General features: G+C 47.7%; 1 protein-coding gene across 2 annotated transcripts in view; it reads right to left on the reverse strand.

Annotated features, from left to right (window-relative positions):
• LOC119389764 (nose resistant to fluoxetine protein 6) overlaps positions 1-16,170 on the reverse strand; it is a 157,207-nt gene that overhangs the window by 21,625 nt on the left and 119,412 nt on the right. For both annotated transcript variants that reach the window (XM_049413727.1, XM_037657150.2), the window contains one exon: positions 15,200-15,386. In XM_049413727.1, the coding sequence (XP_049269684.1) occupies positions 15,200-15,386 (187 nt within the window). The remainder of the gene's footprint in view (positions 1-15,199; positions 15,387-16,170) is intronic.

The raw sequence follows: 16,170 nt of genomic DNA on the forward strand, positions 1-16,170 counted from the left end.
TCAGTGCCAAGATGGTGCGGAGAGAGTAGTTGCCTACGCTAGTAGAACCTTGTCCCGTGCTGAGTCCAACTACTCAACAACTGAGAAGGAGTGTCTGGCTGTCGTTTGGGCAGTTGCAAAGTTTCGCCCGTATTTATATGGCCGCGCGTTCCAAGTGGTAAGCGACCACCACTCCCTGTGTTGGTTGACCAACATGAAAGACCCGTCTGGACGTTTGGCACGCTGGAGCTTACGGCTTCAAGAGTACGACATGACCGTAGTCTACAAGTCGGGAAGGCAGCACTTAGATGCCGATTGCCTGTCAAGATCACCGATTAAACCACCGAACCCAGAAGATGATGAATGCGCAGGCTTTTTAGGAGTTGTCGATGCGGCTGTCATCTCCCGGCAACAGCAAGACGATCCGGAGCTCAACTCACTAATCGACTTCTTGAATGGACGAGCCACGAATGCGCCGAGAGTGTTTTCGAGAAATTTATCAGCATTCTGCTTGCGTAACGGAATTCTCTATAAGAAGAATTTCTCATCAACAGGCAAAAGCTATCTGCTGGTAGTTCCGGAAATCCTCCGCAAAGAAATTTTGCAAGCCTGTCATGACGAAGCCACGTCGGGCCACCTCGGTTTCACAAGAACATTGACACGTATCAAAGAAAAATACTACTGGCCAAGAATAGCAGTGGAGGTGAAACATTACGTCCGAACATGCATTGACTGTCAGCGGCGCAAGGTACCACCGGTCAAACCCGCTGGGCTATTACATCCCGTTCCAGTACCGGAAACTCCGTTCGCTCAAATTGGCATGGACCTTTTGGGCCCATTTCCAACATCGGACAGCGGCAACAAATGGGTTATAGTGGCGACGGACTACCTCACCCGATACGGCGAGACCAAGGCGATTCCGAGCGGCACTGCAGCTGAAGCGGCCCGGTTCTTCATTGAGAACATCGTGCTGAGACATGGTGCTCCCGCGGTCGTGATAACAGACAAAGGTACCGCGTTTACAGCCGAACTGTTGCGCACTGTGCTTACGCTCAGTGGTACAGCGCATAGGAAGACGACAGCTTATCACCCCCAAACAAATGGACTTACGGAACGATTGAACAAGACTATCACCGACATGCTTTGCATGTACGTCGACGTGGAACACAAGAATTGGGACAGGATTTTGCCGTACGTCACATTCGCGTATAATACGGCACGCCAGGAAACAACGAAAATGACACCGTTTGCACTAATTCACGGCAGAGACGTAACTACGATGCTTGATGCTATGCTGCCTCATGACTGTGATTCAGAGACGGACGCCGCAGATTTCACTGAGCGCGCCGAGGAAGCAAGACAGCTTGCCCGCGTCAGAATAACTAGCCAGCAAGCACTTGACGCTCAACGGTACAATCTATCGATTCGTCACCTTTAAGCCCGGGGAAAGAGTCTGGGTTTGGTTCCCTGTACGACGGCGAGGCCTCTCGGAGAAACTTCTGCGCCGTTACTTCGGACCCTACAAGGTTCTGCGCCGCCTTAGCGACGTCACGTACGAAGTCGTCGCTGACGGCTCTTCTTGTTCAAAGCGCCGCCAGCATCTGCCTGAGACAGTCCACGTGGTACGCATGAAGCCGTACTTTTCTGAGTGATGTGACCGCCCACTCGCTAACTGCGCATCGACTGCTACTTCGTGAGCATCGAGACGATGCTCGCTCTGGAGGGAGGGTAATGCCGCGTCCATATTTGTGTCTGACTATACGCTGGCGACGACAAGGAAGACAACCGGTGCGCTCCAGAGGCGCAGCGAAAAGGACTGAAAAAGAAGAAGTTCTTGGCGGCTGCACGCCTTCAGCGCTATCTTGGAGTACGACACGCCGTACGCCTTTCTGAATAAAGCCCCTGTGTTTTATAACCCGCGACAATATGGTGGTGCTGGGACATTAAACCGTAGATATTATTAATAAAATTGTACAGTCTGTTCGGAAAAAGACTGGCACAAGTGACCGGTGGTCGGAGCGGAAAGATTACGACACGCGGTACTTTTTTTTTCGAGCACGCCGATATCGAGAGTGCCAAGCGCATTCCATTCCTCAAAGCAGGGGTGGCGGAAAGCACTCCAACAAACAGCATTTTCGGGGCACGATAGATATACGGTTGCTGGCAATTTCAGGGGAAACAAAGAAAAAAAAAATGTCACGTGCGCTTATGTCACCTAACCTTATAGGAAAATGTCACGTGCACAGCCACATCTGCCGATCAGCAATGAACAAGCGCTTCTTTAAGATGCCGGGACTTTGCGCCCTTATCAGCGGCACGCATGCTGGAAAGCCGTTGAAGCAGGCGCCAGGATTACACACGCTGCATTTGCCATGCGCGTGACGCGCGGTAGCGTTGGAAAAGCCACAGGGGGGGGGGGGGACAGATGGACGCTGGCCGAAAGAAGGAAGGACAGCCGAGCCTGGGGGCTTTTTGGCCAGGGTCCAAGGGATGCAAGGATGGTTGCGCGACGCGTCGGGCGTTTCCTCCGTGAGTGCTGCAGAGCGGGGCCACGGTGGTTTGGGGAGTCCGCTAAGGCGAGGCGTTGGCTCGTCTTCGATTGCCAGTTGAGTGTGAGTTCGTTTGCGTACCGGCCTTTATGTTTCGCGTCGTATGTTCCGTGGTTAACCGCCAGTCTGCGGGGATTGTCCGTTGCGGGCCTTTGGACCTTTTCATGTACGCGTTTGTGCCGTGATGTGCCGGCGTTCAAGACTTTTTGAGATTGCTTTGAGTCGCGAATTAATGCGGTCCTTGTTCCTAGCGTTGCTGGCTCTTTGTCGTACGGATTGTGGCTCACGGACCCCCTTGAGCGGAGGCGGAGGCCTTCGAAGCTTTCGGTTTCGGATGGGCCAACAGCATGATTGGGCTGCTTTTCGCCCACGGTGCAAGGATACTTTAAGTGAGCGAACGACGCGGAGGGAGCGCCTTGTTGGGGAGAGGCGGATAGGGTTCTCGTTTTCCGCGTACCGAGAAATAGAGCGCCGGACTGAGGACCGTGGCGGGCTGCTGGCAAATTCCGCAAAGCGCCTCCGGCACGTGAGCGATGTTTTCCAAGTCTGAGAAACCGAGTTATCGCGCGATGTAGACCACGCGACTCGTCGCGCGAACGGCCCATTTCGTCGCTCATAGCGTCGCTCGTCGCTGTGCAATGCATTTCCGTGCATATGGGGTTCGGCCTTCACAGTCCACGTTAGCCGTGCAGTGCACGCACTTTTAGGAGCTTGCTCTTTGTGTGCTGGGGGGCTGTCTCTTGTCCCTCCTGCTGTGTACGCTAGTTCTCATTGCTCCCGCAAGAGGCGCAGCTGTGCCCTCCGTTGATTGAAGGGCGCGCGCACTGCTCTCGGCGGAGCAGGCGCCCTTGAATCGTGCACTTGAAAAAAAAAATAAAAAAAATACAAAAAGAAACAATTATCTAGTTTGATAGGAGACCGCTAGAGGGTCGCGCCTTAGATAGCGCTCATTCTTGGCGCGCCTGCTTTCTCTTTTCTTTTCTTTTTCTCTTTTCGCTACCGCTACTCGTCATGAACACCAGCATCGCGAGCCCTCGCTGCTGCCGCCGCCTCGGTGCTGGTAGTAGTGTGTGCTTGCTGTCGGCGCTGGCGTCTCTCTTCGGCCTCGCGATGCCGAAGCTAAACGGGCTCGTCGAGAAGCGAACCCGGAGGCGGCACGGCCCCGCGAGGACGCAGCGAAGCGGCCGAAAACACAAGCGTACTCGAGATGAGAGCCCGCGAAGCAGAATAAGCCGTTATACCAAAAGGAAAACGCTCCCCCCGAGCTTATGTGATCCGTAAATGAGCTCTTGAACAAAATGTATATACTGCATCAAGATGCAAATTTGTGTATATAGTGCATCGATATGTAAATTATAAACATCGTGTATATAATGTGTATACACAATCGCACCACAACAACTCTCGTGTCACTTCTTTATATGATGATGATGATTGAGCCGCTGTACAGAGGATTCACGGGTTACCGGATTTAACCTCTGGAGCAAGCTCCTTCATCATCAATCACTTCGTGGATATGCTGTGATTGTTTGTCTTGTTGCTGCCGTTGTTTTTGAGCTCGTTTTTGAAAATGTCATAGTGGTCAAGTGTTCTTGCGCTGCGGAAGAATAGGCGAGTGCTTTGTGGCATCTCGCAAGAGCGGCTACAAATCTTGCAAAAAGAAGTAAGCGCTTTTCACGCCGCCAGCCACTACCGTCCTCGCAAGCTTGTACGCTAGGTATAGCGTAGCTTCTTCACAGTTACAGAAAAGTTTTACCTGAAATTTACTTAAGTTCTTCAAAAACAAGGACCCAATGGGACCGGGACGCTTCTTTAATAAAGTGAAACCAACGTTGGCATGCGTTTGTTCAATTCTCCTTTGGAAGTTTCCACAGAACTTCAAAGTTGGAGATCCGTTGCGGCATTTTAACACTAAAGTATTTTATGCCGGGGTCCACCAAGTACATCCGTCACGGATATGACGTTGATAAAATGGACGCCAACGGGTGAGAAAGAAAAAAACCAAGAAAAAGATGCCCCGCTGGAAATCGAACCCACGACGTTGCGGCCGCGACGGCAAGCGCCCGACGCCCTACCGACTAAGCCAACTCGGGAGATGCTAGACACGGCGCGAACGCGCCTTATATCTTTCACACATTCTCTTTGTAGAAATTGCGTGCTGGACGGACTGAAAGACGAAGAAGAGGAGAAGTGGGTCTGAGGCTGGAGTTCTGGAACTGTTCTTACGTACGCCATGTTGGGACGGTATCGCGCAGTGCGCTAATAAAGGCTGCAAAGGAGATTTCCCACAACATTTTGGTGCCGAAACCCGGGATCGAACCAGGGACCTCTCTCTTTCGCGGCGGGCGGAGCGGGGTGGTGCTGCCCTCTGTGAGAGGTGAAAAGAAGTAATGCTTCACGATCGACACTTACTAACGCTTACTCCGAGATTGTACGCTATATCGGAGGTCATGGTTAAAGCGTCTCGATACCAGAGAGGTAGACTGGCCGCGCTGGCGTCGCCGAGGCACGCTTGACGCAGTTACTTTCTTTGCCTTTGGCTTCGTGTTAGCGTGCGTCAGCTCATCGGAGTAGTGCAGCTTCCACGTGCACCAACGGGATTTCTCCGCCGCCGACGGCTTCAATTGCGAGAGCACCGACTAACAAAACTGCTGCAATATGCGTTGCAGAAAGGACGCGATTTCGACGGGCAAATGTCGTGCATTGGTGGAGCGAGAGCAGCGCCTGTGAGACAGAGGCGAGCGGGACGCACGCATTTGCGGCTCAGGCTACGAACCTCTACCTCACGTGTTGCTGAAGCGCAGTGTGTGTTATGTATGCATGAGCATAGGCGTCGGCCACCCATTACTAGAAAGCGCACACCGTGCCGTTTCTCTCCTTAATTGACGACGCTTTGAAGAAGTGCATACCGGGTACCAGTGTTCATTATGAGCTTGTTGATATCATCCTTACGCGGGATTCACGATTCGCTGTGTCCAAATATATGTTCACACCGTCAGCTACCACAACGGTTTAATCATGATCATGGGCGTTCGTCGTCGCGATTGAGACATGCTGTCAACATGGGTGCATCCACGTCAAACGGTGCTATAGCTGCCAAACACGAATAGACATTGTACAAGCTCTCATATATCATTACACAATAAGCAGTACTTCTGTGAAGACACGTTTCACTTTCGTGTTTTACCGATTCCTATGACGGAGGGATCAGCCATGTTTTCTATTTACTTTCTGAATTAATTTTGATTACTTGGAATCCTTAGGCGCGCGAGAAATCAAAAGAAACGGATTATTCCTGCGTTCCGCTCGTTTCGAAATGTAATCGCCCGGCAGTGAACGTTTGAAAAATGCATGTGCTTCGCCTCAGCGACCGTATCAGTTGATTGAACGTGATAATAGGGTGCTATGTTTTGTACTAAATACTGCAGGCACCGTTGCATTCGTCACTTTCGCTATATGCACACTGGTTAACTGGAAGAGCTGCAACAGTAGGCGCAGGCTCCGGCCGCTGTGCACACGGTGACGTTGCGTCCGCTTGAACGGGTCGTAGAGTGCCTCGATGCACGCGGTCGTCAAGGCAGCCTGCCGGGTCGAAGTTGGTAGCGCCATCTCTCGGGTTGCTTGCAAAGCAGAACTTAGTCGCGCAGCGGGTAGTCCTGGCGTTCGCTCACTTAAAGGGGCCCTGCAACGCTTTTGCGACTGTCTTATTTAGCGCTGGAATGCGTGTAGTAATGAATACCGAGACGAACGCAAAAAGAATTACGAAAATTTGTGCACCAAAACTGATGTTATTAGTCTTCATACTTCAAAACTCGAGCAGACGACGACAAGAAACGTTCCCTTTCTCTTTTCACTCTCCCGCTGACGTCAAAGGCCGTTTCCATACAGTTTCATACAATAATACCTAGAGGGGAATCTGGCGCTAGTGTCTACGCGGGCTCCTTGAGCAGCGCTTCAACCACCATGGGAATGATGGGATGTGCAGGCTTCGGATTTGCTTCGGATAGATTAGGTTCTCGGGATTCGCGAAGCTAGTTTGCCGAATGTAAAACAAAGCGATGTGAAGTTATCTCCAATTAAAACTTGCTTCATTCTTTTGTACGTAAAACTTATTGCAAAAAGTTTGCGTGATTGTGAGATGGAACTAATACCATGAAAAATTCAACCACCAGGGTATGCAGTGCTCTTCAATTGTGTTTCATATTTGGCATCACAATGTAATGAATTATTTTCTTTACAACACTTAAAACAAACGCGCTTGTGTTTCCCTCGAATGTACACATTACATTTCAGCTACTAGCCACGTAGGCTATTGGTCCAAATATTATGTAAGTATTTTTTGTATACAAGTCCTAATAAACTCATTTTGATTTGATTTGATCTATTTATGGAAATAACAGTACCGTATTCAGTGAGAAACAACGTATCATCTGCTGCGATGCCAGATGCGTCTTTCCAAGTGGTCTGCCCCCAACGCATCTCTCGTTTTGTTGTGAAGTCGAGACGGAGGAGCGTGACGGTGCGTCTACTTAGCTTCGCCATCGTTTTACAGTCGATTTCAGAGAGCTTTGACAAGTAGCGCTTATCAAAAAAGAACGGAAAGCAGCTCGAAATTTCCAGCGCGTCGCTCAAGCGCCAAGGACGCACGAAAAGAACACACACAGGACGAGCGCGAACTATCATGTGTCACAGCTCGACACTTGAAGCGCACTGCTCAAACATAAAGCAGGACGCGCGAAACGAATGAACAGGTACACACAGGACGAGCGCGAACTAACTGTCATAATTGTTGCTTTTTTCTGTTTGAACAGCGCGCTCCTTTCGCAAACGCGGCCGCTGCAGGGAGCGAAGTGACTTTCGTACACTCTGTGACTTTAGCGCGGACATCGCGGGGAAAGCACAAGACATACAACCCCAACAAAAAAAGAACAGTAGACAACGTTTACATGTGACCAGGTCGGTCTCGTCGTGTTGATGGGCGCGCGTCGCTTCGCTGAATAAGTATTAGATAAAAAAAAATAAAAACGAGTAATCATGTTCCTGTCGTCATGACAGCAAAAATCTTTAGTGAACGTGAGCACGCGAGCGATACAAGTTACAGTGTGCGGAAAATAACTTGCCCAAACGTAGAGCTCTCCGCGACTACGAAGACGGGAAAAAAAAACAGATGGGACGAAACGAAAGAAAGCTTTTTGCGCTTCTTTTTTGTTCAAGCAATACTTTCAACGTACAGTACGTACATTGTGTTGTCAGCGCAGGACTTCGAGCACAGTGATGCCTTAAACGTGAATGAATATGAGACGGTCGCCGTGAAGCAGGTTAGAAGCGCGCCCGCGGGGCGACGACTGGCCGCATGCCGTTTGCAAAAGTTTAACGTCACGGAAATCTTGTGAACGGCAAAATATTTCCTGCTGCACAAGGGATGGATGAGTCAGTAAGAGGTTTTGGTGACACACACAATGTGGCGGATGAGCAGTAGCCCGCTCAGGCCGGCGGCGGCAGCCTCAGCTGATTGCTCGGCGCCGATATCGTCGCTAGGCCTATACTGCTTCGAAGCTGCAGTGTAAAGGTATGTATACGTACGTAAAGAGCCGCCTACGCTTATATAAGAAGCTAAGCTTTGCTACCGCTGTTGCTGCTTTACGCTGCGTTCGCGATAATATCACATTTTGAAAAGAATAGGGAAATCCCGGCGGCGAAGTTGGCTGCGATGCCGGCACGGTCGAATTTTCGCCGTGCACTCCATGGCGCGAGCTGTAAACAAAAGTTTGGCTTGTATCACAGGTATCGTTCACGCTAGACACTTCACAGTCGTGGTCGCTTTTGATGAGAGGTCGGTTTAGTTGTCGCTATATATTTAAGCGATCTCTGTTTTGCCCGGAAAACACGTTGTGTCCAACCTGTCGCCGCTGGCGGCGATCGCCCCGACGAGGGAATCGAGCACACGTTGTATGAAGTTTCGCTGTCGCTGATCGGCACATCAGTAGCGCAGAAACCTTGTTATGACGCAATAGATTGTTGCTAAATTACCATGCATTATACACACGGAATTCACAAATACGGTGAACAATACGTTGAAAGTGCACCGTAGTTGCCGCTCCGTCCGACTTCGTTGACTGTCGCACACATTCCTGTCGGAGCATCACATCCTTTGAAAACACGTAAAATCCTAGTCCTTTTGCTTCAGGTTGCTGTTGTAGCATCTCAGCTTGCAGCACGTGAACCAAACGATCACGATTCATCCAAATACGGCCCCTAAAGCTCGATAATGCAGCTCGCCGATGCACCAGCTATATACAGCTGAAGATACAGAGTACTCTAAGTACCGGCATGCACTGCGGCAGCGGTGGCGTAGTGCAACTCGCGGTGAGATCGGTCTATTGCTATCGCAATAAAACGAGAACTCTACGCAATCTCCTGCACTGGCACAGCGCAGCGGTGAGTGCACGACGCTTTGCTAAGACTGTCAAATACAACCTGTAAAGCTGCAACGCGGCAGCAAACCAAGAAACCTAGCGGTATTCAGCCTCTTTGAACAATAAAGGCGCTGCTTAAGTGCTTTGAAACGCACCCCACTACCCACGCCTCGCGAAGAACGAAACTGAAACTGTAGAAAAAAAAACCGTAGACAGCTCGCTAGCTAGCGCTAACCAATCCGAAGCCTTTGCTTCCTATCATTCCCATGGTGGTTGAACGATCGCAGCGCCAGTTTCCTCTCTAGCTTATTGTATGAAACTCTATGGCCGTTTCCAATCACCACGCGCCTCTTATATAGGCATACTAGAAGTCTCGCCTCATGGTAGCCTTCCCGCAGTGCCTTACCACCGCTCTTTTTGACAGCGTTGCAACCACGGTTACGAGGAACCACGTGTGTCGCCTAGCAGACGGTCCCATGGTTTGTCGTGTAGTGCACGCAATAAGTCTGGATGATCTAACAAACCTTGAGCGCGAGATCTTGCGACGTAGCAATGCCCTGCATGTAGTGCCGTGTCAGGATATGCCATTATAAATTGAAAGTGCGTCGCTGAACCCCGCGCAACGCGAGGATGGCTCCAAGGGCTCGGACAAGGCGCTACCGCCCGATGACACGGAAGGCGTCGGTTGGTAAGCGTTTAGAATTTGTATTTTTGTTGACAGCATTGTGCCGAACTGAGCGTTTCGCGTTCAGCAGCTGCCGGTGTGGCCGATATCGCCAGACGCCGCAAAAAGCAAAACGCCGGAAGAGCATCGTTTGATTACCATTCCCACCAGTTCCACAACGCACCTATCCTCGTCTCCATTGTTTTGAAAATATATCATTCAGAAAAAGAAGTGATCTGTTTCTGAGAAAGCATAAAAAAGGATTTTTATTCTTCTTACGACTCAGTTACATGGCCTAGCTACCACCATATGAATATTACATGTCGCGTCAAGCCAATCAAAACGCACGGCCTTTGTCGTCACTTCCACATGACAAAACGTCACTTCCCATAACAAAAATAGCCGATGTCTGTAGCTATAGTCCGAAATCAAGGTAGTTTATCCGGTGAAATAAAATTATAACGCCTTCGTTTTCGGCGATGCCACTTGCGCAACAAGGTCGGCGCATTCCACAGTACCAGAACATGCGTTGAAAGTGACAGGCTTAATTTGTGTGGTAGGGCCCCTTTAAGTATTTCTTGCACCGTGTTTCCGCCGGACCGCAGGCCACCCCTGCTTTGAAAATGGAATGTGCTTGACCATCTCGCTACCGGCGTGCTCGTGAGCAACAGCGCCGCGTGTCGGGATTTTGCGGCGCCGGTCACTTGTGCTAATCTTTTTCCGCTGAGGCTGTACATTGACGAAGAAGCTTTCAAAGCTAAATAAAACTCGTTTCTGTGCAATAATAAAAAAGAAATAGCTTACTCCTTCAGCACGAAATCAACTATTCTGACGCAAGGAACGTATTGAGGCCACACTATATATATATATATATATATATATATATATATATATATATATATATATATATATTTATTCATTTATTCATTTATTCATAATACCTCAAAGGTCCCACATGGGACATTACATGAGGGGTGGGCGAACGAAAAAACTGGCGGGTCAGGTTAGGTTTCATGTCATGAAAGATGGTCCTCAATGGCAGCTTTGAATTGAGCAATGTCGGTGATGAGGGCGATATCGGATGGAAGGGCATTCCATTCTCCGGCAGTATGCAGGAAAAATGAACGTTGGTAGGTTATATATATATATATAAAGTCGTTTGACTCCTTTCGTGGGAGTCTTGACTTGCCACGTATCTCTTTAAAGAGACCCGTCAACTCCCTTTGGAGAGTCGTGTGACCCACAATAGTTCTCTTTAAAGAGATTCATATACGTGGCAAGTCAAGACTCCCCAAACGGAGTCACTCATAATCTGCTTTTTTCTTAGAAGGCAGACGCGTCTTCGAGGCGTCCGGGTTCTTTGTGAGCCATGCAATCCGAATCAAGTCTGAATCCGACACATAACAGCATTCCCATGCGTACAACAGCTCACAGCGCCAGTTTTCTCTCTAGGTAATTGCAAGAAACTCTATGGCGAAATCGAAACTGATCGCGCCCGGAACTCTACCGGAACACACCAAAACTACACGTGACAAGGAACACACGAAATTCGAATGAAAGCGTGCCGAAGCAGCATAATGATCGGGAAAATCGGCAAGGATTCTGAAATACACAAGTAGACAGCCTCTTGTTTGCATGCGATGTCTAGTGCTTGTCTGTTTCTTTCTTAAACTATAAAGAGGCGCCAAAAACTATTTCACCTGTCCGCAAGAAGGCGCGCCGCAGTATACAGCTGCCCTTGAGTTTTATTTCCCCAGACAAAGAAATCGGTTTTCTTGCGCACAATTCCAAAGAAACAGATAAGCACCAACATTACACACAAAAGTAAGGCGATGAGCTGGCTCAAAAGAGATGACTTGCAGTTTTTCAAGAAAAGATGCGGCCGCCGCGTGCCTTCATTCAAATTTTCGTCACTTCCTTGTCAGGGGTAACTTCGGTCTGACGTAGCAGAACGGTCGCGCTTCGTGCGCGCCATTGAAACTCGATGACGAATATCTCGAACTACGTGGAACTTTTGTGATTTCTAAAAAATAGGCATGCCATAAATCGGCACGCACTACAACCTTGTAATATAAACAACTGCCCTGGTAATTAAAAAGCTAATTAACGAGTTTTGTTAATTATTCGCAACAGTGTCATTTCAGCTGCGGCAAAGTATTTCTCCCTTGACGTGGAGTTGATGTGCGAAAACGACAGGAGCCTCACTGTCATTGGATTTTTATAAAAATCTGCATCGTCTAAAAAAACACCCTGTACAATACCACGATAAAACTGCTGCTAGCCAAGGCAGTCTATTACCTTTCTGCACTGTAGAATAGGGCTCATTCCACGGACCCGTTTTGGCGACAATCTCAAACGTACACAAAAAAAAACCGTCCTGATGTATTGCATTGAAAAGAGTGAATTGGAATTGCTAAAATAATTCGGAGAGAAAAAATTTTTGGTCACATGCAAAACTTCTGAATTTCGCAGAATGTCGTCTAAGTGTTATTCGTCATAAAATTTATTCTAAAAGTATCATTGCTCTTTTCAATACTAAATTTAATTGGTTTACATATTAAGGCTGGTATAAGGCTTTCAAAGCTCACTAATAATGCTGAAATTTTTCTTACATACACCCCTCCAGAAATTTCGGCAAAATGCTCTAGGTTTGGATTTTTCCCTTGTAATATTGCGCTATGTATGAATATCTGAGGAATGAATGATTACTACACGGGAGGTATATTTAGCGTTAAAAATAACTCCAGACCACTGCAGTTTCTCAATTTTATGAGAAAATTACGAATTTGAGAAAATCTTAATTTTGGTTCACATTGAGACGCAGTTTACACCATGTGGTGCTCCAATGAAAAATCAGCTTGATACCTCAATCGAAAGCAAATTAATTGTTATTTTTACGTAACAAGTAAATTCCCCATTGACGGCACTGGAAAACTTCAAAGAAGATGCCGTATGACCAAATGGTAAGATATCAGTCAATGGGGAAATTCAAAACTTATTTTCTTCCCTAAAACAAAAAATGTAATGATGAAACCTGGTATGTACGAAGACCTCTTTATTCGCTTTCGGTTAAGGTATAAAGATGATTTTTCGTCGGATTACCAGATGGTGTAAATCGCGTCTCAATGTGTACCAAAATGAAGATGTTCTCAAACGTGTGATTTTTTTGTAAAATCGAGAAACTGCAGTGGTCGGTCATTATTTTTTGCCTAAAATATACCCTCCGTCGATTAAGTATTTATTTCTCAGATATTCATACATAGCGCAACATTACAAGGGAAAATGGAAACATAGAACGTTTTGCTGCAATTTCTGGAGGTGCATATGGCAGAAAAATTGCAGTAATACTAGTGAGCTTCGAACACCTTACACAAACGGCTTCCCTTAATATGTAAACAAACTTTAGCATTGAAACGCCTTTGGAAACGCACCTGTCGCACTCATTCGTCGGTTCAACGCTTGAGACCCGTCGGACCATTGAGGCATTGAGGTTCTGCTCCCTGGTAAGCCTGCCAGCAACAACTTGCCTCTTAAGAAAGTTTCCACCTTTCTGCTACAGAATTAATTGTGCTAGCAGATAAAGAGGGAGGTTTCTGCTGTGCTACAAAAAGGATGTATGCATTAGAAAAGCGCATTGCGCGGACTGCCTCTGTGTTCAATCCTGATGTATCTCTGACGAATGTAAAGGCAAAAGCCAAGGAACTCAGATATCAACTTGCATTGAATGAACTGGCGCAAACAATAAGAAAATGCGGTAATTTGGCCCTTGATATGCTTTTTTCATGCAAAACTCACAAAGAGCAGTCACCCTTCCGCATAATAAATTCAGAAAGGCAAACACGGCAAAAAGCACTAGCAAGCTTCATTCAATAAAAATTGAAGCTATAAATGATTGATGATGTCTTCCTTATCCGAAATTCCCAAGAAGTCATAAACTTCATCAACCCTCATGAGTCGCTCACCCATTTTTCAATGGGTGTCAAAGGTCAATTATCTGCCTACTGTTGAACTAATTTCCTGCATCGAAGAAGGCATCGATGAGTTTGGCCCCATGGCATTTCAGAACACGTCATGTATAAGTGCTGGAGCTTTCTTTCTCTATACCTCAAATCCACCTATGTGGAATGGAATAAAATTTGTCGTCAAAGAAATGGTGCTTCTATAGGTTCATGTGTTACCCCACTTTTGGGTGACCTGTTCCTAGCAAAGCTAGACAGGGCTCTCAGCGAGCACCTTCGTAGTAGCAGTGTTCTCAAAACTTTCCGGTTTGTCGATGACTATCTCGTGATTTTGCAGTGCAACGCTGCTAACTTCCAACCTGAGAGCAGGAAAATGATCACACTGTTTGAAGAATGTCTATAGCTACTGTCTATCACACACGAAATCCTGCGGGACAACACCATTCGCTTCTTAGATCTACGGCTGACCTTTTGGAATGCTAAATGTACGAGCCGCGAGCACAAAAACCATTGTTGCATTGTACGTACATCATCACGCACAAAGTTAGTGAAGAGAAGCATTGTCCAGACATGTTTTTCCAATGACATGGAAAACTCTTCAAGCCATGGTGTCGCCGAATGCTCAGGTACGTCGACTCGAAGCAGCAGGAAAAGCTGCTCACGTCAGTAGCGGAAACGATCCACAGAAAGAAGAAGAAAAACCGCAGGGAAAATGTCCAGCAGCTAGAAATGGAAGCTGGTCGGCGAAACAGGGTTTCCGTCATTCCATACATGCATAAAATTTCGCACGACATAAGAAAATAGGGTCACACTGTGGTGTTCAAGTGGTTTTTTTCAGCACCACGTAAACTATCATTCGTTCACGTGTCACCTGCCCCATCAAGAAAAGAAAAGGCAAGTGCACCGTCAGGCCTCGCAAACAGTACGTGGAATGCACCTGCAATGTCGTATATCGAATCCCACTTTCAAGCAGGAGATGATATGCAGGTCAGGCGGGCAGGTGTCTACATGACCGTCTTCGTGAGCATAACAATAATGTACGCAATGCTAAAGAAGGTTTTCTAGCTCTTCACTGCCATTCCTGTGGATGCATCCCCTTGTTCGAAGAAACCAAGATCATCGTTAGACATCAAAACCAACGCACTCGCGAAATGATTGAAGCCGCCCAGATAGCGCACGAAGGCTCATCCTGCATCAGCAAGGCATCTGTCTGTCTGTCGTGAAAAGAATCGTCATTTCCAGAGGAGCACATGTGATTATGCCAAGAAATCATGTCACGCTTTTATGTTTTTTTTATAAAATTTCCCGTAACCTTTCGTGTGCCATATAATTTCAGTTGAAAGTCAGCGCTTGTCCGAGCCGTTTGCTTTTGTCCCCGTGTGAAAAAATCACGCTGTTTGCACTCCGGAATATTCTAGCAGCTCACCTTATCAATGCAAGAAATCAGCATGATCGAATACATTTGAAATGGTCGCCAAAATGGCTGAGACGTTTGGCGTGGAATGACACATACGTTATCACAGCAGCGAAGAAATGCCACTTGAATGCAATTCGTCTAGATAACAAGTTATGAAACACTTGGACAGATAAAGGTGATGAAGAGGAGCAGTGTGCGGAAACCAGAGCGCTCACCTCCCCTACCAATGGCGCACGCGTAGACAACCCAGCCGAGGCAGCCTGCCCACACCACGCGGTGGAGAGCGGCATAAGCGCTCGACCAGAGTGGACTCGGATAGCGGCCGTCCTCCCAGGCCACCGTCACCAAGTTGACGTAGGCGCCAGCCGCAACGCATGCTAGCCAGCCGAGCACCTCCAGGAACTGTGTAGGATAGGAGCGCAACTCTCTTGTTTGCAGCCAGAATTTATGACTGGCTGTCAGCATAAATGCTTACCACCAGGTTACCGATATTTCTATCACAAAGTAATGGAAGGGATTGAGTGTTGCTCCTCGAAGCTAGGTGAATTGCAGTACTACTACTGGTACGGGCGCCACCCTTGTTCGACAGACCCTGGAGACAAGCTAGAATAAATGGAATATCTTGACTGTAGGGGGCGGTGTGGTTACTACTAGCACCCAGGTCAATGTAATATCGGTCGAACTGGCGGACACATATCCGAAGACGGTGCGTCAGCGGCAGCGGTGGCACCGCGATGACGGCAGCAATGGCAAACTACTTCCTTACTCCTTGTGAAGATAACACCATGAGAATGACGGAATATTCAATCAGGAATAAGCTATGCGTCATCTTCTACAATCACACGGACGCTCGTTCAGCGTAATGCAGTGGTAAACTTGATTTCAACTCAAGTGCTTCGCGTTTCTTCGCACTCTTTCTGTGTACTGCTATTCCGAGCCTCTCATTTGCATTGTGTACAGGTGACGCTCTGTCGCGAAGATAGTAACGGGTCAGAGCATCCTATTTTCACGGGCAGGTACAGGTGGCATTAATATCTATCAAAAGTAGTAGCGGGATAAAGTCTTAATCGAAAGATTACAGTGCTGGCTTACAGGACCACATTGCTCCAGGCCACAGCCCATTACATAAAAAACCAGGGAACTGTAACGCACTCCTGGGGGCCATCCAAATCTGTAGTAGATATCA

The sequence above is a fragment of the Rhipicephalus sanguineus genome, chromosome 1 (assembly GCF_013339695.2).
Source record: "Rhipicephalus sanguineus isolate Rsan-2018 chromosome 1, BIME_Rsan_1.4, whole genome shotgun sequence".
In the NCBI taxonomy this organism is placed as follows: domain Eukaryota; kingdom Metazoa; phylum Arthropoda; class Arachnida; order Ixodida; family Ixodidae; genus Rhipicephalus; species Rhipicephalus sanguineus.